We start from the raw sequence: 21,845 nt of genomic DNA on the forward strand, positions 1-21,845 counted from the left end.
ACTACCCTGTTCAAAGAAAATCACATGGCAGTGGCTTGCTAAATAAAGCAGGTACAGTTGAAGTCGGAAGTTTACATACACTTATGTTGGAGTCATTAAAACTCGTTTTACAACCACTACACAAATTTCTTGTTAACAAACTATAGCTTTGGCAAGTTGGTTAGGACATCTACTTTGCGCATTACAAGTCATTTTTCCAACAATTGTTTACAGAGATTATATTTCACTTATAATTCACTGTATCACAATTCCAGTGGGTCAGAAGTTTACATACACTAAGTTGACTGTGGCTTTAAACAGCTTGGAAAATTCCAGAAATGATGTCATGGCTTTAGAAGCTTCTGATAGGCTAATTGACATAATTTGAGTCAATTGGATTGGTGTGCTTCAAGGCCTACCTTCAAACTCAGTACCTCTCTTGCTTAACATCATGGGAAAATCAAAAGAAACCAGCCAAGACCTCAGAAGAAACATTGTAGACCTCCACAAGTCTGGTTCATCCTTGAGAGCAATTTCCAAATGCCTGAAGGTACCACGTTCATCTGTACAAACAATAGTACGCAAGCATAAACACCATTGGACGACGCAGCCGTCATACCGCTCAGGAAGGAGACGCGTTCTGTCTCCCAGAGATGAACCTACTTTGGTGCGAAAAGTGCAAATCAATCCCAGAACAGCAGCAAAGGACCTTGTGAAGATGCTGGAGGAAACAGGTATACAAGTATCTATATCCACAGTAAAACGAGTCCTATATTGACATAACCTGAAAGGCCTCTCAGCAAGGAAGAAACCACTGCTCCAAAACCGCCATAAAAAAAGGCCAGACTATGGTTTGGAACTGCACATGGGGACAAAGATCGTAATTTTGGGAGAAATGTCCTCTGGTCTGATGAAACAAAAATAGAACTATTTGGCCATAATGACCATCGTTGTGAAAGGAGGCGTCGAAAAGATGTGAATTGGTCCATGAGGGCAAGGTACCGAAATGGATCATCAGGCCGAGAGATAAGTTGGAAGTTTGAGCGATAATGGGTCTTCCAAATGGATAATGACCCCAAGCATACTTCCAAAGTTGTGGCAAAATGACTTAACGACAACAAAGTCAAGGTATTGGGGTGGCCATCACAAAGCCCTGACCTCCATCCTACATAACATTTGTGGGCCGAACTGAAAAAGAGTGTGCGAGCAAGGAGGCCTACAAACCTGACTCAGTTACACCAGCTCTGTCAGGAGGAATGGGCTAAGATTCACCCAACTTATTGTGGGAAACTTGTGGAATGTTTCCCGAAACGTTTGACCCAAGTTAAACAATTTAAAGGAAAAGCTACCACATACCAATTGAGTGTATGTAAACTTCTGACCCACTGGGAATGTGATGAAAGAAATAAAAGCTGAAATAAATAATTCTCTCTACTATTATTCTGACATTTCACATTCTTAAAATAAAGTGGTGATCCTAACTGACCTAAGACAGGGAATTTTTACTAGGATTAAATGTCAGGAATTGTGAAAAACAGAGTTTAAATGTATTTGGTTAAGGTGTATGTAGACTTCTGACTTCAACTGTATGATGTTTTAATGCCAAAATAACATGCAAAACAGGCAAGCCCCCAAAAATATATATTTTAGGCCTATATTTATTTTGTTTGCAACTATAGTTGAAGTGTTTTCTATTTACCTTATATACATTCATATTTTAGATTTTGTTACATGCTTAATTGAAAATTTGCCCAAAGGTTCTAAATAAAAAAGAAATAATCAAATGAGTAAGTACCTTTTATTTGTTGAGTATAATTCAACATGTAATAAGAAAAAGGCCTTTACATGTGGTCATTTTATATAAACTATTTATTAATTGAATTTACAGAAAATGTGCTATATCGTGATATGTATCATTATGGGGTTATGAAATGACCTATATCGGGATATGACTTTTTGGCCATATCGTCCAGCCCTAATCCACAGCATAATTATTTAACTGACCATGCTTAAAGATATATTCAATGTCTGATCTGTTATTGTTAACCATCTACCAATCACTTCCCTTCTTTATGAAGTTTTCGAAAAGCTCCCTGGTCTTTGTAGTCAAATTTGTGCTTGGAATTCAATAATTGACTGAGTGACATAACATATGTTGCATGTATGGGGGACAGAGGAAGGTTTAGTCATTAATAAAAAAATCATGTCAACCATTTTTTATTTTTAAATCATTTTTCTTCCACTTTTACAATAGATTATTTTGTGTAGATTGTTGACAATTAAATACATTTTAATTCCACTTTGCAACAATCAAATGTAAAGACATCCAAAAGGTCTGAACGCTTTTCCAAGGCACTGTAACTGAGCACATGAAGTTGGCCACTGTTCAATTTACAGTTACAATATCTCTATCCCTGACCGAAGTTTCTCAGCGCTCACTACATTGTATCTCTCTATCGAAGCTAAAACAGCAGGCAATAGGTGGCGAATAACCACATCCTAGCTGTTTTCATATTACTGGAAATTAGCTTTAAAACGGCTAAATTCATTCTCCGCCTCATTGCAAAATGTGTAGAATAGCATGGAATTCGCTTTCAAAATAGCATGAGATTAGCTGGGGGAGGGGGGGGCTTGCTCGGCCTCGCGCCACTGTGTCCTAGCCTACAGCTTCCACAAGCCATTTTTTATATGGAAAATATATAAACACACTTTCACGCCATTTCGTAAGTGTCTCGACAGTAGCGGAGGAAATATTCAGTTTTCATTGACTCAGAGGGGGATACATGGAGGATTGTCAGGGACAATACTGGCAAACAAATACAGTAGGACCTATTACTGTCAAAACATGCACTTTTAGACTGGCGGACAGGCTTGCTAGCATGGAAATTGAGAAATAATATGAGAAAAAAGTTGTGAGCTGAACCCCATTTGTCAACACACTGAAAACTTACCTCTTTCATAGGTGCACGCCCAATCGGCAGAATTGAGCTCCTAAACCGACAACCCAGCTGTATGTAGGCCTATATAATAGCCTATCATTATGAAGTAAAAAATAAATAAAAAGTTATTTCTGTTTCATTGAAATTACGGTGTAGTTCATCGTATAAAGTTGGGCTCCGCTCCTTTCCCGAGTCGGCTCCGTCCAAGATTTGCCCTAGTGCCTTTCCATTTTCTTTCCTTCATCCACCGCGCATGCGACCTCTCCAGGCATCAACGTCTGGAGAACAAAACAAAAGCCTGACGGAGTGGCAGGATAAGGAGTTTTGTATGTTCATTTGCAAACGAGATTTCTGCGCATGTGCATGCTTTTTTTTAAACGTAGCTGCTGCACTTAGTGCTCCGCTGCCGCCCACGTACTTGATTGCCTTTGTCTCATCACAGAACTTCATGTTGTACAAACCTGTTCGAACTATTGCCTTCCCTCAGTAAGCAACTAAGCAAAAGTGCGATTTCCTACAAACTTGATGTTGTTCACAAAACTGTTCTTAGCTATTGCATTCCATGCCTCATTAAGCATAAGAACGATTTCATGTTATTTTTCATGAGGGGATAAGTTATTCACATGTTTTACACAACATACATTATCAACATGTTCATACAAACAGTTCTCTGCATTGCAAACATAAGCACGAGTCAAATAGGCAGTCTATTGATTTCATGTTCTTAGCTGCTGTGTTAGTTATTTACTCTGCCATGATATCAGCGTATATGGCATAAATATGGCACTGGGCTACGATAACTACGATTTGGTAACAACTATAAAGATTAGCCTCCGTCATCAGACAAAACGCTGATTGTTTTTGCCCCGTGTAAGGAATGTGTTTTGCTTGTGCAACTGCAATATGCGTTACAACAGACAGAAAGAGAAGGTTGTAACTTCATAAAAAAACTTAACAAAAATATCAACGCAACATGTAGTGTTGGTCCCGTGAGATGAAATAAAAGATCCCAGAAATGTTCCATATGCAAAAAAAAGCCTATTTCTCAAAGACGTTGTGCCAAAATTTGTAAACATCAATATTAGTGAGAATTTCTCCTTTGTCAAGATAATCCATCCACCTGACAGGTGTCGCATATCAAGAAGCTGATTAAACGGCATGATCATTACACAAGTGCCCCTTGTGCTGGGGACAATAAAAGGCCACTAAAATGTGTAGTTTTGTCACACAACACAATGCCACAGATGTCTCAAGTTTTGAGGGAGCATGCAATTGGCATGCTGACCTCAGGAATGTCCACCAGAGCTGTTGCCAGATAATTTAATGATACTTTCTCTAGTATAAGCATCGTTTTAGAGAATTTGGCAGTGCGTCCAACTGGCCTCACAACCGCAGACCACGTGTATGAGTTGAGCGATTTGCTGATGTCAATGTTGTGAACAGAGTACCCCATGGTGAACGGTATAAGCGACAACGAACACAATTGCATTTTATCAATAGCAATTTGAATGCACAGAAACTGTGACAAGATCAAATCAAATTGTATTTGTCACATGCGCTGACTACAACATGCACCTTACAGTGAAATGCTTACTTACAAGCCCTTAACCAACAGTGCAGTTAAGAAAAATACAAAAAATAAATAAATAAAGTAACAAATAATTAAAGAGCAGCAGTAAAATAACAATAGCGGGGGCTATATACAGGGGTCCTGAGGCCCATTTCTTTTTATCTATCTGTGACCAACATATGCATATCTGTATTCCAAGTCATGTGAAAACTCCATATCGTAGCATATCTCGGTAATCTGTAGGCACGGCCAGAGTTTAATCTCTGTTGCCTTTCACGTCACGTCTTCACCTGGAATTGCGGTTTTGATTCGATGGAATACATCGTTTTTGTCAGACTATTTGACTTTTTGTAGCATGTTAGGATAATTAGGTTAAGGTTAGCTAAAATGCAAAAAAATACATCTAACTTTTGACTTTAATTTGACGAAAGCTGTATCCATTCTAGCCACGTTCTGGAATTACTTAGGCAGGGGTATTCATTATTTTATACCTCAATCAGACAGAGAAGAAGAGCAAGAGAGAGGGTTAGGGTTAGGCCCAACTCAGCAGAAAAGTGAGTTATTTTTCATAAATATTTGTATGGACGTCAATGAGACAATTTCGAATTTGGTCAGCAAAAAAAAGTATTGCTTATTTGCTATGTGAGGTTTATTTGATCAAATATTTTTTTTTGCAATGCTTAAGTTGTTACGAGTGTACTGACATAAGTAGGACACGTGACATCACTGCAACTTTAAGAAAAAACTTTTATATCAGAGTTGTCTCAAGATGGCTATGCATATTCATGGCATGAAGCATAGCATCTCTCTCAATTGAATACAGGCTGTTAATGTCAACAACCCTCATCGAATATTAAAAAAATTATTAGATATATCAGGGAGGTGGGAGGTGACCAAGAACCCGATGGTCACTCTGACAGAGCTCCAGAGTTCCTCAGTAGAGATGAGAGAACCTTCCAGAAGGTCTCTGCAGCACTCACCAATCAGACCTTTATGGTAGTGGCCAGACAGAAGCCATGCCTCAGTAAAAAGCATGACAGCCCACTTGGAGTTTGCCAAAAGGCACCTAAAGTACTCTCAGACCATGAGAAACCAGATTATCTGGTCTGATGAAACAAAGATTGAACTCTTTGACCTGAATGCCAAGCGTCACATCTGGAGGAAACCTGGCACCGTCCCTACGGTGAAGCATGGTGGTGGCAGCATTATGCTGTAGGGATGTTTTTCAGTGGCAGGGACTGGGAGACTAGTCAGGATCGAGGGAAAGATGAATGGAGCAAAGTACAGAGAGATCCTTGATGAAAATCTGCTCCAGAGCTCTCAGGACTTCAGACTGGGGCAAAGATTCTCCTTCCAACAGAACAACGACCCTAAGCACACAGCAAAGACAATGCAGGAGTGGCTTCGGGACAAGTCTCTGAATGTCCTTGAGTGGCCCAGCCAGAGCCCAGACCTGAAAATAGCTGTGCAGCGACGCTCCCAATCTAACCTGACAGAGCTTGAGAGGATCTGCAGAGAATAATGGGAGAAACTCCCCAAATACAGGTGTGCCAAGCTTGTAGCGTCTTACCCAATAAGACTCGAGACTGTAATCGCTGCCAAAGGTGCTTCAACAAAGTACTGAGTAAAGGGTCTGAATACTTATGTACATAAGGTATTTCTGTTTTAAATTTTGAATACATTTGCAAACATTTCAAAAAACCTGTTTTTCAATTTTGTCATTATGGGGTTTTGTGTGTAGATTAATGAGGGAAACAAAGTATTTAATCCATTTTAGAATAAGGCAGTATTCTATATATTGGCTGGTGTATTTACGGACATATTCAATCTCTCCCTATCCCAATCTGCCGTCCCCACATTCTTCAAGATGGCCACCATTGTTCCTTTACTCAAGAAGACAAAGGTAACTGAACTAAATGACTATCGCTCCGTAGTAAATGACTATCGCTCTGTATCGCTCATTTCTGTCATCACGAAGTGCTTTGAGAGACTAGTCAAGGATCATATCACCTCCACCTTACCTGTCACCCTAGACCCCCTTCAATTTGCTTACCGGCCCAATAGGTCCACAGACGATGCAATCGCCATTACACTGAACACTGCCCTATCCCATCTGGACAAGAGGAATATCTATGTAAGAATGCTGTTCATTGACTATAGCTCAGAATTCAACACCATAGTACCCTCCAAGCTCATCATTAAGCTTGAGGCCTTAGGTCTCAACCCCGCCCTGTGCTATTGGGTCTTACAACGACGAGACAGCCTACAGGGAGGAGGTGAGGGCACTCGGAGTGTGGTGTCAGGAAAACAACTTCTCACTCAACGTAAACAAAACAAAGGAGATGATCGTGGACTTCAGGAAACAGCAGAGGGAGCACGCCCCCATCCACATCGACGGGACAGTAGTGGAGAAGGTGGAAAGTTTTAAGTTCCTCAGCATACACATCACAGACAAACTGAAATGGTCCAGCCATACAGACAGTGTGGTGAAGAAGGCGCAACAGCGCCTCTTACTTTCCGAATGCACTGTATATACACTCACCGGATAGTTTATTAGGTACACTACCCTGTTCAAGAAAATCACATGGCAGTGGCTTGCTAAATAAAGCAGGCAGACAGGCATCGAGGCATTCAGTTACTGTTCGATTACATACAGTAACTGTTCAACGCGACTTTGAGCGTGGTATGATCGTCATTGCCAGGCACACTGGATCCAGTATCTCAGAAATGGCTCCCCTTTTCATGCACAACAGTGTCTAGGGCAGGGTTATTCAACTCATACTCTATGAGGTCCAGAGCCTGCTGGTTTTCAGTTCTACCTGATAATTAACTGCACCCACATAGTGTCCCAGGTATAAATCAGTAGAATTGGCTTCGAGGTCCACAGTTGAGTTTGAGGGGTGTAGTCAGTGGCAGTCCTGTGATGATCACGGTGGGGTTATGGTATGAGCAGACATAAGCTACGGACACGAACACAATTGCATTTTATCGATGGCAATTTCAATGCACAGAGATACCGTGAAGAGATCCTGAGGCCCATTGTCGTGCCAATCATCCGCCGCCATCACCTCATGTTTTATCATGGTAAGGTACAGTTGAAGTCGGAGGTTTACATACACTTAGGTTGGAGTCATTAAAACTTGTTTTTCAACCACTCCACAAATTTCTTGTTAACATACTATAGTTTTGGCAAGTTGGTTAGGGCATCTACTTTGTGCATGACACAAGTCATTTTTCCAACTATTGTTTACAGACAGATTATTTCACTTATAATTCACTGTATCACAATTCCAGTGGGTCAGAAGTTAATATACACTAAGTTGACTATGCCTTTAAACAACTTAGAAAATTCCAGAAATGGTGTCATGGCTTTAGAAGCTTCTGATAGGCTAATTGACATAATTTGAGTCAATTGCTTGACATCATGGGGAAATCAAAAGAAATCAGCCAAAAACTCAGAAAATTGTAGACCTCCACAAGTCTGGTTCATCCTTGGGAGCAATTTCCAAACGCCTGAAGGTACCACGTTCATCTGTACAAACAATAGTATGCAAGTATAAACACCATGGGACCACGCAGCCGTCATACCGCTCAGGAAGGAGACGCATTCTATCTCCTAGAGATGAACGTACTTTGGTGTGAAAAGTGCAAATCAATCCCAGAACAACAGCAAAGGACCTTGTGAAGATGCTGGAGGAAACAGGTACAAAATAATCTATATCCACAGTAAAACAAGTCCTATATCGACATAACCTGAAAGACCTCTCAGCAAGGAAGAAGCCACTGCTCCAAAACCGCCATAAAAAAGCCAGACTATGGTTTGCAACTGCACATGGGGACAAAGATAGTACTTTTTGGAGAAATGTCCTCTGGTCTGATGAAACAAAAATAGAACTGTTTGGCCATAATGACCATCGTTATGTTTGGTCGCAAATGGGTCTTCCAAATGGATAATGACCCCAAGCATACTTCCAAAGTTGTGGCAAAATGGCTTAAGGACAACAAAGTCAAGGTATTGGCGTGGCCATCACAAAGCCCTGACCTCAAGCCTACAGAACATTTGTGGGCCGAACTGAAAAAGAGTGTGCGAGCAAGGAGGCCTACAAACCTGACTCAGTTACACCAGCTCTGTCAGGAGGAATGGGCTAAGATTCACCCAACTTATTGTGGGAAGCTTGTGGAATGTTTCCCGAAACGTTTGACCCAAGTTAAACAATTTAAAGGAAAAGCTACCAAATACCAATTGAGTGTATGTAAACTTCTGACCCACTGGGAATGTGATGAAAGAAATAAAAGCTGAAATAAATCTTTCTCTCTACTAATATTCTGACATTTCACATTCTTAAAATAAAGTGGTGATCCTAACTGACCTAAGACATGGAATTTTTACTAGGATTAAATGTCAGGAATAGTGAAAAACTGAGTTTAAATGTATTTGGCCAAAGTGTATGTAAACTTCCGACTTCAACTCTATCTGTGACAAACAGATGCATATCTGCATTCCCAGTCGTGTGAAATCCATAGGTTAGATTAGGGCCTAATGAATTTATTTCAATTGATTGATTTCCTTATATGAACTGTGACTAAGTAAAATCTTTGAAATTGTTGCACGTTGCGTTCATATTTTTGTTCATTAAACATCGACAGGTAGTCGTGTAAACTTTAAGTAAAAATTGTTTATTAAAGTACTACTTAAGTCGTTTTTTGGGGATATCTGCACTTTACTTTACTGTTTACATTTCTGGCAACTTTTACTGTCACTTCACTACATGCCTAAAGAAAATAATGTACTTTTTACTCCATACATTTTCCCTGACACCCAAATGTACTCGTTACATTTTGACAGGGAAATGGTCCAACTCGCATACTTATCAAGAGAACATCCCTGCTCATCCCTACTGCCTCTGACCTGGCGGACTCACTTAACACAAATTCTTAGTTTGTAAATGATGTCTGAGTGTTGTAGTGTGCCCCTGGCTATCGTTAATAAAAAATAAAAATTGTGCAATCTGGTTTGCTTAATATAAGGGATTTGAAATGATTAATACTTTTACTTTTGATACTTAAGTACATTTTAGCAATTCCATTTTCTTTTGATACGTAAGTATATTTAAAACCCAAATACTTTTACTCAAGTGGTATTTTACTGGGTGACTTTCACTTGAGTCATTTTCTATTAAGGTATCTTTTACTCAAGTATACTGCTCAAAAAAATAAAGGGAACACTTAAACAACACATCCTAGATCTGAATGAAAGAAATAATCTTATTAAATACTTTTTTCTTTACATAGTTGAATGTGCTGACAACAAAATCACACAAAAATAATCACTAGAAATCCAATTTATCAACCTATGGTGGTCTGGATTTGGAGTCACACTCAAAATTAAAGTGGAAAACCACACTACAGGCTGATCCAACTTTGATGTAATGTCCTTAAAACAAGTCAAAATGAGGCTCAGTAGTGTGTGTGGCCTCCACGTGCCTGTATGACCTCCCTACAATGCCTGGGCATGCTCCTGATGAGGTGGCGGATGATCTCCTGAGGGATCTCCTCCCAGACCTGGACTAAAGCATCCGCCAACTCCTGGACAGTCTGTGGTGCAACGTGGCATTGGTGGATGGAGCGAGACATGATGTCCCAGATGTGCTCAATTGGATTCAGGTCTGGGGAACGGGCGGGCCAGTCCATAGCATCAATGCCTTCCTCTTGCAGGAACTGCTGACACACTCCAGCCACATGAGGTCTAGCATTGTCTTGCATTAGGAGGAACCCAGGGCCAACCGCACCAGCATATGGTCTCACAAGGGGTCTGAGGATCTCATCTCGGTACCTAATGGCAGTCAGGCTACCTCTGGCGAGCACATGGAGGGCTGTGCGGCCCTCCAAAGAAATGCCACCCCACACCATGACTGACCCACCGCCAAACCGGTTATGCTGGAGGATGTTGCAGGCAGCAGAACGTTCTCCATGGCGTCTCCAGACTCTGTCACGTCTGTCACGTGCTCAGTGTGAACCTGCTTTCATCTGTGAAGAGCACAGGGCGCCAGTGGCGAATTTGCCAATCTTGGTGTTCTCTGGCAAATGCCAAACGTCCTGCACGGTTTTGGGCTGTCAGCTCAACTAGTTTTATTTGTGCGTTGTTGAATCGTTAATTTATTTGTGAGTTATGTTGAATATACACACAGATCCTGGAATTCATACTTGCAAAATAAACAAATCTCACTCCATACAGGTCAGCCAAAAAAAGTTTGATGAACCGCACTCAAACAATAAACTGATGTTAAATTACAACTTTTAGCTCCATTATTCTTTATCACCTTCGTCCACTCATTCTTACAAACAGAATAAAAAAAACATTGCTGATGCCATTGCTCCGGATAGGGTCGTTCACCCCGCTTTGTTGGGATTGTATTATTTTCTAGCAAAAGACCCACGTTTTCATTACAAAAACAAGGAAACAGGAGTGAATGAGAAATATGTATTTTCAAAAATGTATTTATGGACATTTACAATGTATTATGTTTGTTACAAGAAAGCTTATATGGACATTTATATGACTAACATATAATAAATTGCTTTCGCGTCTCTGACATTCAATCATAACACTGAGTGACAATGTGCAGAAAGGTGGTGATTTGAATAACCTGGAAGCCTGGGTTTTCATGAGGATGAAAACATATGCCTACTACAAACTGTAACGTCCATGGCATATTATGAGCCATGCAGGCCAATTGGGTTAACTATATATTTGCCAATACTCTCATTACAAGAATTAGTCGAAATCTGCAGGAAAGCTTACTAATCAGTACCTTCAAAGCATTAAATGCAATACAACTTTTATCAACAGGTTTTGCAGCATATTTGCTTTGAATTAATTATACAGGTATTAACAGGGATTTTATTTAGCTTTATTTAACTAGGCAAGTCAGTTAAGAACAAATTCTTATTTTCAATGACAGCCTAGGAACAGTGGGTTACCTGCCTTGTTCAGGGGCAGAACAACAGATTTGTACCTTGTCAGCTTGGGGATTCGAACAGCACACCACACCGGACAGATCTGTGATGGTGAGGAGCTTCATGGGGTGTGTCTATTGGAGACTGTGCATTGTGGGCAGAATTTTGAGAACTGTGTGAGAAACTGGACTTTGAGATGAAATCCTCAATTTATATCAATGCATGATTCATGCAGGGGTCCAAGTTAAGTAGATCACAGGTTCGGCCCTGTATGATGTAATATGGGCCAACCTGCATGTATTAATTTATGTCTTATTTTACGAAATGTAACAAACTTAGAGAAAATACATCAATTTTAAACACTGGAGTATATTTAAATACCGTAAAACTTCAATTAAAAGCTGAGTCTCACATAGCCGCCTGTCCCTTTAAATAGCAGGGCAAAGACACATTTCAGCAAATAAACACCTGTTTCAAATAAACGCTGGGTTTAAATGTCATTGTTTATGGAGGTTACCATGAATTGTTTACAAGGATTCGTTGGATTTGTTACATTACATCATTCTTTAAATGACTTTTAAAAATGGTAATCATACATTTTTATCGCTGGTAAGAAACAGCTGCTAGCTAACTGGCAAGCACAAAAACAGTCAACTTCAGGAGTAGACCTCCAGAAATATTGATTGCCCTCTAGTGGCGAACGTAAGAACTGAAAATGCAATCAGAGGAGAATAATTACATTCGTGGCCAAAAGTTTTGAGAATGACACAAATATTAATTTTCACAAAGTCTGGTGCCTCAGTTTGTATGATGGCATTTTGCATATACTCCAGAATGTTATGAAGAGTGATCAGATGAATTGCAATTAACTGCAAAGTCCCTCTTTACCATGCAATGAACTGAATCCCCCCAAACAAATTCATTGCATTTCAGCCCTGCCATAAAAGGACCAGCTGACATCATGTCAGTGATTTTCTTATTAACACAGGTGTGAGTGTTGACGAGGACAAGACTAGAGATCACTCTGTCATGCTGATTGAGTTCGAATACCAGACTGGAAGCTTCAAAAGGAGGGTGGTGCTTGGAATCATTGTTCTTCCTCTGCCAACCATGGTTACCTGCAAGGAAACACGTGCCGTCATCATTGCACAAAAAGGGCTTCACAGGCAAGGATATTGCTGCCAGTAAGATTGCACCTAAATAAACCATTTATTGGATCATCAAGAACTTCAAGGAGAGCAGTTCAATTGTTGTGAAGAAAGTCCAGCAAGCGCCAGGACCATCTCCTAAAGTTGATTCAGCTGCGGGATCGGGGAACCACCAGTACAGAGCTTGCGCAGGAATGGCAGCAGGCAGGGGTGAGTGCATCTGCATGCACAGTGAGGCGAAGACTTCTGGAGGATGGCCTGGTGTCAAGAAGGGCTGCAAAGAAGCCACTTCTCTCCAGGAAAAACATCAGGGACAGACTGATATTCTGCAAAAGGTACAGTGATTGGACTGCTGAGGACTGGGGTAAAGTCATTTTCTCTGATGAATCCCCTTTCCGATTGTTTGGGGCATCTGGAAAAAAGCTTGTCCGGAGAAGACAAGGTGAGCACTACCATCAGTCCTGTGTCATGCCAACAGTAAAGCATCCTGAGACCATTCATGTGTGGGGTTGCTTCTCAGCCAAGGGAGTGGGCTCACTCACAATTTTGCCTAAAAACACAGCCATGAATAAAGAATGGTACCGACACATCCTCCGAGAGCAACTTCTCCCAACCATCCAGGAACAGTTTGGTGACGAACAATGCCTTTTCCAGCATGATGGAGCACCTTGCCATAAGGCAAAAGTGATAACTAAGAGGCTCGGGGAACAAAACATCGATATTTTGGGTCCATGGCCAGGAGACTCCCCAGACCTTAATCCCATTGAGAACGTGTGGTCAATCCTCAAGAGGCGGGTGGACAAACAAAACCGGTCAAATTCTGACAAACTCCAAGCATTGTTTACGCAAGAATGGGCTGCCATCAGTCAGGATGTGGCCCAGAAGTTAATTGACAGCATGCCAGGGCAGATTGCAGAGGTCTTGTAAAATAAGGGTCAACACTGCAAATATTGACTCTTTGCTTCAACTTCATGTAATTGTCAATAAAACCTTTGACAGTTATGAAATGCTTGTAATTATACTTCAGTATTCCATAGTAACATCTGACAAAAATATCTAAAGACACTGAAGCAGAAAACTTTGTGGAAATGAATATGTGTCATTCTCAAAACTTTTGGCCACGTCTGTAGAGGTATACTAAGACAAAAAAAACATGTGTGTAAATGATAACAGTGCAGGAAATGCTGAAATTTATTCAAATGATGGAAATTAATGCTGAAATTAAACAATTAACTATGTAAATAAGAAACTGCTAGTTGGGATCCCGAGTGGCGCAGCGGTCTAAGGCACTGCATCTCAGTGCAAGAGGCATCACTACAGTCCCTGGTTCGATTCCAGGCTGTATCACATCCGTCCGTGATTGGGAGTCCCATAGGGCGGCGCACAATTGGCCCAGCGACGTCCGGGTTTGGCCGGGGTAGGCCGTCATTGTAAAAAATGATTTGCCTAGTTAAATAAAGGTAAAAAAAATAATAATAAAATAAAAAAACTGTATGCATTAAGGAAATAAATGCCTGTCTCTAATAAGCACCTGTTGTGTTAAGTGATTTAAGCAAATAAATGCCCGGGCTATGTAATTGAAGTTTTACGGTAAGCTGGTTGAGCGTTACTGTGGATGTGTAGGCAGACCTACACATTCATTTGGACACAGGAACTCAACAGGTGGTTTGTAAAGCCGTCGACCACTCCCTCCCTGTCTGAACGGGGTGTACCGCAGCCATTTCTTCACCACGTCTGCAAACTGATGATGTGTGGCCTCTTTGCCCACAGGGGTTCTTTTCAGAGCACCTAAAGTGACAGAGAAGTAGAGGTCAGTGCTGCATCCAAATTAACTTCCGAGGTTTACTTTCCAAATGTCTCTTTTTGTCTGTATGGAGACTGATCGGAATCCTTGTAATGATCCATCCATCTATCTATATCTATCTATCCATGCATCCCTCCCAGTATGTGTAAGGTATGATAGTATGGACTGATAACATTTGCATTGTGGAGAATGCAGCCAGAATCACAGAATCCAGAGACAAAAAAAAAAAAAATGTATTGAACATTCATGAATTTTCCCAAGATTACCACAAGACATTAATAAAAAATAAATCAGTGATTCATATATTTTCCTTCAACTTTCTGAAGAGGCAATGGCACAGGAATGCCCGTCTGTGTGCGCGCATTTGTCTACCACTTTGTGTAGCCATTAATGATGATGCTAACGTAATGACTACCATCTTCTGGTAGATGGAAAGGCTTTACCCAAAACATTCTCAATAAAATGTTAACTACAAAGTAGCCTATGCCTACCTGGCCTAATTATATCATGACTATTTGCAACAATCCAGTTGCCATTTGTTTCGCAAACTCGGCAATCACAAGCACTACAGAAACATTGCTAACCAAACAACGGTCTCTTGCTGGTGCTCACTTGCATTAAAAGGGTAACTACACCCAAAAATCTAAATTTCATCAATTTTTCCCAGACCTCAAAAGTGGTCTCCTGATGCGATTTAAACATTGTTCTGGACTGAGAACATCCAATTGTGTTATATATATATATATATATATATATATATATATATATAGTACCAGTCAAAATTTCACACACCTACTCATTTCTTTATTTGTACTATTTTCTACATTGTAGAATAATAGTGAAGACATCAAAACTATGAAATAATATAGTAACCACTCTTGGAATTGTCTCAACCAGCTTCATGAGGTAGTCACCTGGAATGCATTTCAATTAACAGGTGTGCCTTGTTAAAAGTTAATTTGTGGAATTTCTTTGCATCTAAATATATATATTTTTTAATGTGACTTTGGGAGTGAAAACCAGATTTTTTTTTTTTTTAGACTGAAACCTGGAAAAACAAAACAGAGAAAAGTGAAAGTTAAAACTAAACGGAATTAAGCAACAAAAAGATATACACACACATACACACTACCGTTCAAAAGTTTGGGGTCACTTAGAAATGTCCTGGTTTTTGAAAGAAAAGCAAACTTTTTGTCCATTAAAATAACATCAAATTGATCAGAAATAGACATTGTTAATGTTGTAAATGACTATTGTAGCTGGAAACTGCAGCTTCATTAAATAGTACCCGCAAAAAAACAGTCTCAACGTCAACAGTGGAAACGCGACTCCGGGATGCTGGCCTTCTAGGCAGAGTTGCAAAGAAAAAGCCATATCTGGCCAATAAAAATAAAAGATTATGATAGGTAAAAGAAAACAGACACTGGACAGAGGAACTCTGCCTAGAAGGCCAGCATCCCGGAGTCGTCTATTCACTGTTGACGTTGAGACTGGTGTTTTGCGGGTACTATTTAATGAAGCTGCCAGTTGAGGACTTGTGAGGGGTCTGTTTCTCAAACTAGACACTAATGTACTTGCTCAGTCCTCTTGCTCAGTTGTGCACCGGGGCCTCCCACGCCTTTCTATTCTGGTTAGAGACAGTTTGCGCTGTTCTGTGAAGGGCGTAGTACACAGCGTTGTACGAGATCTTCAGTTTCCTGGCAATTTCTCACATGGAATAGCCTTCTTTTCTCAGAACAAGAATAGACTGACGAGTTTCAGAAGATAGTCTTTGTTTCTGACCATTTTGAGCCTTTAATCGAACCCCCAAATGCTGATGCTCCAGATACTAGCCTAAAGAAGGCCAGTTTTATTGCTTCTTTAATCAGCACAACAGTTTTCAGTTGTGCTAACACAATTGCAAAAGGGTTTTCTAATGATCAATTAGTCTTATAAAATGATAAACTTGGATTAGCTAACACAATGTGCCATTGGAACACAGGAGTGATGGTTGCTGATAATAGCTAGCTCACTAGCTTTAAGCACCAGCTGTCAGAGCAGCTCACAGATCACTGCACATCTATAATTTAACCCAAACAACTACCTCTTCCCCTACTGTATTTATTTATTTTGCTCCTTTGCACCCCATTATTTCTATTTGTACTTTGCACTTTCTTCCACTACAAATCTACCATTCCAGTATTTTACTTGCTATATTGTATTTACTTTGCCACCATGGCCTTTTTTGCCTTTACCTCCCTTATCTCACCTCATTTGCTCACATTGTATATAGACTTATGTTTCTACTGTATTATTGACTGTATGTTTGTTTTACTCCATGTGTAACTCTGTGTTGTTGTATGTGTCGAACTGCTTTGCTTTATCTTGGCCAGGTCGCAATTGTAAATGAGAACTTGTTCTCAACTTGCCTACCTGGTTAAATAAAGGTGAAATAAAATAAATAAATAAAAAATAATGGGCCTCCGTACGCCTATGTAGATATTCCACAACAACAACAAAAAAATCAGCCGTTTCCAGCTACAATAGTCATTTACAACATTAACAATGTCTACACTGTATTTCTGATCAATTTGATGTTATTTTTAAATTCACCTTTTTTTAAGCTTTTCTTTAAAAACAAGGATATTTCTAAGCGACCCCAAACTTTTGAACGGTAGTGTACATATATATTTTATAGAGTCTTACGGAAGAGAACCCCTTGGAGGCGGGTGTTTCTGAAGCTCCTTTTCTGGCCGCGGCCCACCCAGTTGAGCTCAGAGCCCACAGCGAAAGATAGCACAGCCTGCATGAGCCTTCGCACTGCATCATCCACTGTGGCCCCGCCCATCCGTGACAGGTGAGACACCTGTCATATATATATATATATATACACACGCCATTAATAACACAATCACTTACCATTATGTAACAGTATTATAACACAGTAGGTAGTGTGCTTGTTGCTGGTTCAAGCCCTATCGGGTCACTCGGTCCACCTACCATTCTCTTCTGTGCTCCGGCATCCTCCAGGTGCCTCTCGGTGTCATCTAGCTGCTCCATGGTCCTCAGAGGGATGTCAATGTCTAGAGCCTCCACCTCCTCCTCTACCTCTGGAAAGCTCTGGCCCTGAACCCTGGCCTGCAGCTCCCTCAACACTGCCCACTGTCTCTGCTGCTCCTCCTTGATCTCCACCAGCAAGGAGATTATTTTACGCTGGGCAGCCGTCTCTGAGAAACAGTGGATAGGAACGGATTTGGGGTGACACCAGGGTCAAGGTAGGGCCCCCAAAAAGTTGTGTTGGTCAGTTAGTTTGTTGATTTGTCATATTGTGTCACATTTTAGAACAGTAACAGACCTGGTGTAGTTAGTCATTTCCCCCATCAATCTAAAACAGAGTGTAAGCGTCATTGGCTACTGTAGCTAACTCTTCATTCAACTTTTCTTTTGTTGCTACGACTAGTTCCTGCAAAGATGCTGGGAAATGCTAGACGTGCAGCAGTTAATGTCAGGAACCTCTTTGCGCGGTTCAAAACATGGACTTATTATCTTTCAGAGTTATCTGGCGTTTGTAGAACCACCTGCAACTGGACATTTATAAGACTAATGTTTTCCAGAAACGAGAATTGAGTGTCGGCAACACCTGATCAGTTGAAAAATCGATGGTGACGTTTTGTATAGGCAAACCTGTAACTTCCAGTACTGGACAACAAACATATTTGGTTATATCACATTCTGGCGTACAAACTGTAGCAATTAAAACATTTAGCCTGAGATCGATTTTATTAATCCTGCGAATCTGATTGGTCACACAGCTGAATAATTAATGTAGTTATTCGTTTTTTTTCGCTGATTGTTACTTCCAAATAGGCTAGATACAAAACAAAGTGAGGAATTCGGTAATATTAAAACTACATTTAATCAGGGTAAAACGTTACCTGCTGATGACGAGGTGCCTGGCATCAACAACTTTTCCCCAACACCACCCGTGCTAAACGTCGCACTCAGCGACTCAACGTCAAAGTTGACATCAGGTCGTCTTGAAATATCATCTTTGGGAATATCCTCCGAGCGTCTCGAAACATGTTCCGCAAGATTGTTCATTTCGTCGGACACAGCTGAAAGTCTCTGCTGGAGTGTTTCCAGAGCTATGTCTGCCATGTGTTTGTTGACCAAACCTTCCATTCGTCGCTGCATCGCCCAGCTAGAAGTATCTCCATTATTATGCTCCATAAAATTCCTCAAGCAGTCGACCTCCTAAACGTTAGTTTAAACCAACAAAAACCTTTCTACAATGTCTTTCTATCTTTCAAGGTAAACGCAAATGTGGACTAGTGAGGGGAAAAAACGGAAGTGGTTATCAAACAGTCCACAGCCAGAGCACGATATCACGTTGCAACAACGTCACAGTAATGTTGCGAGAACATTGAGGGAGTTCGATTAATCTCACCCGGGCGCCCGTGTAGCGGCTGAAAGTTGATTGCATTCGATTTGGAACCGGGCTTCCTCTCGGGCGTGAGCCAGGTGCCCCCGTTCTGTCCGACGGCGTAGTCGGTTCAAAACAAAAGTCATGTAATTAAAATGGTGTAGTAATGAGTAAGATACTGTGTTTTCTCATGTTAAAGTGATTGCTTTAATGGCATTCCCAATTAAAACTAGTTTGAAAATTCAAACATATATTTCATACAATACTTGTATGTTTCTGGACAATGCACCATGCTGCCTTGTTGACAACATTACCAAGGTGCGCAGATTACTGTTCAATTTGAGAAGGCCTGATGACGTACCGGGCCATAGCTTGATGTACCCCGTGCCAGATTAATCGAGCCCCCTCGTTGGGAAGGCCAGAATAACTACATTACCCAATAGCACCAACAAAACAATCATTTCCTACGGGTTGACGGCATATTTTGCCGCGTTCAAAACAACTGGGAACTTGAAAATCTCCGACTTCAGTGCGTTCAAGACAATTGGGAACTCTGGGAAAAAAAATGGGCTCCGATTGGGAAAAGTTGTTTTGAACGGTCATCCAACTCGGAATTCCAAGTCGGGGACTCGGGCCTCTTCGAGCATCATCTTAAACATGTGAAATGGATATGTACAAGTGAATAGTCATAGATATGAGCTGATAAAATTGTATTCAATGTTATCCCATTAACTGTTTTCATAAAACAGAGGACTAGAAACTTGTAAAATTACATAAGAATGACAATAAGTTTTAACCTAATATCCTAATGAGAGCAGCAAACCATTACACATAGTTAGTCTTATTTAAGATGTATTTTTACCATGGGCTGGTTACTAGAATACTAAAATAAATATAATTGGCCTCAACAGTCCCCATATTGCATTTTACTACATTATAATGGAATGTACGGGGCATGTTTATAGTCCCCATGATGAAAACAGTTAAAGGATAACATTGATTATCATTTTAATCTGCCCACATCCATGACTATTTAAATGTACAAATACATTTAACGTTTGAAGATTGATTAAATTATGTGAATAATTTATCATCTTTACATATCTGACACACCTGTCTCATTTGGTTGTGTATTCTACATCACCATGAACATCTTAAGACATCATTGAGCCTACTACAATTATATTTCACACAGGTATGGTCATGCTAAATTGATCCAATAAGACGCCATTGAGTTGTTTGGTGGCAATATTGGAAAAAGGTTTCTGTGGGGTTAATATGTATATCCTGTGATGCCCTATATCTACAAATAATTTTCAATCCTGTTCTAGCTGTGTGTGAAATGTGGTGCCTATAACCAAAGTCACAATCCAAAAATATAGCTGCCCCAGGTTAGGGCTCTGTGCGAGCCAGTCAAGTTCTTCCACACTGATCTTGACAAACCATTTCTGTATTGACCTTGCTTTGTGCATGGGGGCATTGTCATGCTGAAACAGGAAAGGGCCTTCCCCCAAACTGTTGCCTCAATGTCATTGTATGCTGTAGCGTTAAGATTTCCCTTCACTGGAACTAAGAGGCCTAGCCCTGACCATGAAAAACAACCCCATACCATTTTTCCTCCTCCACCAAACGTCACAGTTGACACTATGCATTCAGGCAGGTAGCATTCTCCTGGCATCCGCCAAACTCAGATTTGTCCGTCGAACTTCAGATGGTGAAGCGTGATTTATCACTCCAGAGAACGCGTTTCCACTGCTCCAGAGTCCAACAGAGTCCAAGAACTTTACACCACTCCAGCTGACGCTTGGCATTGCGCATGGTGATCTTAGGCTTGTGTGCGGCTGCTTGGCCATGGAAACCCATTTAACGAAGCTCCCGACGAACAGTTCATGTGCTGAAGTTGCTTCCAGAGGCAGTTTGGACCTCATTAGTGAGTGTTGCAACCGAGGACAGACGATTTTTACACATTACTTGCTACAGCACTCGGTGTCCCGTTCTGTGACCTTGTGTGGCCTACCACTACACGGCTGAGATGTTATTGCTTCTAGACGTTTTCACTCTACAATAACAGCACTTACAGTTGACCGGGGCAGCTCTAACAGGGCAGAAATTAGCCGAACTGATTTGTTAGAAAGGTGGCATCCTATGACAGTGCCACGTTGAAAGTCACAGCTCTTCAGTAAGGCCATTCTACTGCCAATGTTTGGAGATTGCATGGCTGTGTGATTGATTTTACACACCTGTCAGCAATAGCTTTTGCTGAAATAGCCGAATCCACTAATTTGAGGGGTGTCCACATACTTTTGTATATATAGTGTACCAACATTCTATTGTCAATGGCACAATTTTTTATTTTTAAACAAAGTTTTCAAAGTTGGTTATATAATATATCATTTGAAAGGTAATTTCCTGACCTTTCAGAACCACTTGTCAAACAGAGGTTAAATGTATCAGTGTTTCCTTTTTTTGTGTGAGTTATATATACTACTGTTGAAAAGTTTGGGGTCACTTAGAAATGTCCATGTTTTTGAAACAATTTTTTTTTTGGTCCATTTAAATGACATCAAATTGATCAGAAATACAGTGTAGACATTGTTAATGTTGTAAATTGTAGCTATTGTAGCTGGAAACGGCTGATTTTTAATGGAATATCTACATAGGCGTACGGAGGCCCATTATCAGCAACCACCACTCCTGTGTTCCAATGGCACATTTTGTTAGCTAATCCAAGTTTATAATTTTATAAGGCTAATTGATCATTAGAAAACCCTTTTGCAATTATGCTAGCACAGCTGAAAACCGTTGTGCTGATTTAAAGAAGCAATAAAACTGGCCTTCTTTAGACTATTTGAGTATCTGGAGCATCAGCATTTGTGGGTTCGGTTACAGGTTCTCAATGGCCAGAAACAAAGAACTTTCTTCTGAAACTCGTCAGTCTATTCTTGTCCTGAGAAATGAAGGCTATTCCATGCGAGAAATTGCCAAGAAACTGAAGATCTCGTACAACGCTGTGTACTACTCCCTTCACAGAACAGCGCAAACTGTC

General features: G+C 40.5%; 1 protein-coding gene across 1 annotated transcript; it reads right to left on the reverse strand.

The window, feature by feature from the left end:
- Positions 1-10,955: 10,955 nt before the first annotated feature.
- On the reverse strand, positions 10,956-18,765 carry si:dkey-187a12.4 (uncharacterized). The gene is made up of 5 exons (XM_014154584.2): positions 18,312-18,765; positions 17,377-17,603; positions 17,083-17,242; positions 14,227-14,381; positions 10,956-11,589 (listed from the first exon to the last, which is right to left on the reverse strand). The coding sequence occupies exons 1-5, from the start codon at positions 18,604-18,606 to the stop codon at positions 11,509-11,511; spliced, it is 918 nt and encodes a 305-aa protein (XP_014010059.1). The 5' UTR covers positions 18,607-18,765; the 3' UTR covers positions 10,956-11,508.
- Between the last annotated feature and the right edge of the window lie 3,080 nt (positions 18,766-21,845).

Source organism: Salmo salar, chromosome ssa18 (assembly GCF_905237065.1).
Source record: "Salmo salar chromosome ssa18, Ssal_v3.1, whole genome shotgun sequence".
NCBI classification, from domain to species: Eukaryota; Metazoa; Chordata; class Actinopteri; order Salmoniformes; family Salmonidae; genus Salmo; species Salmo salar.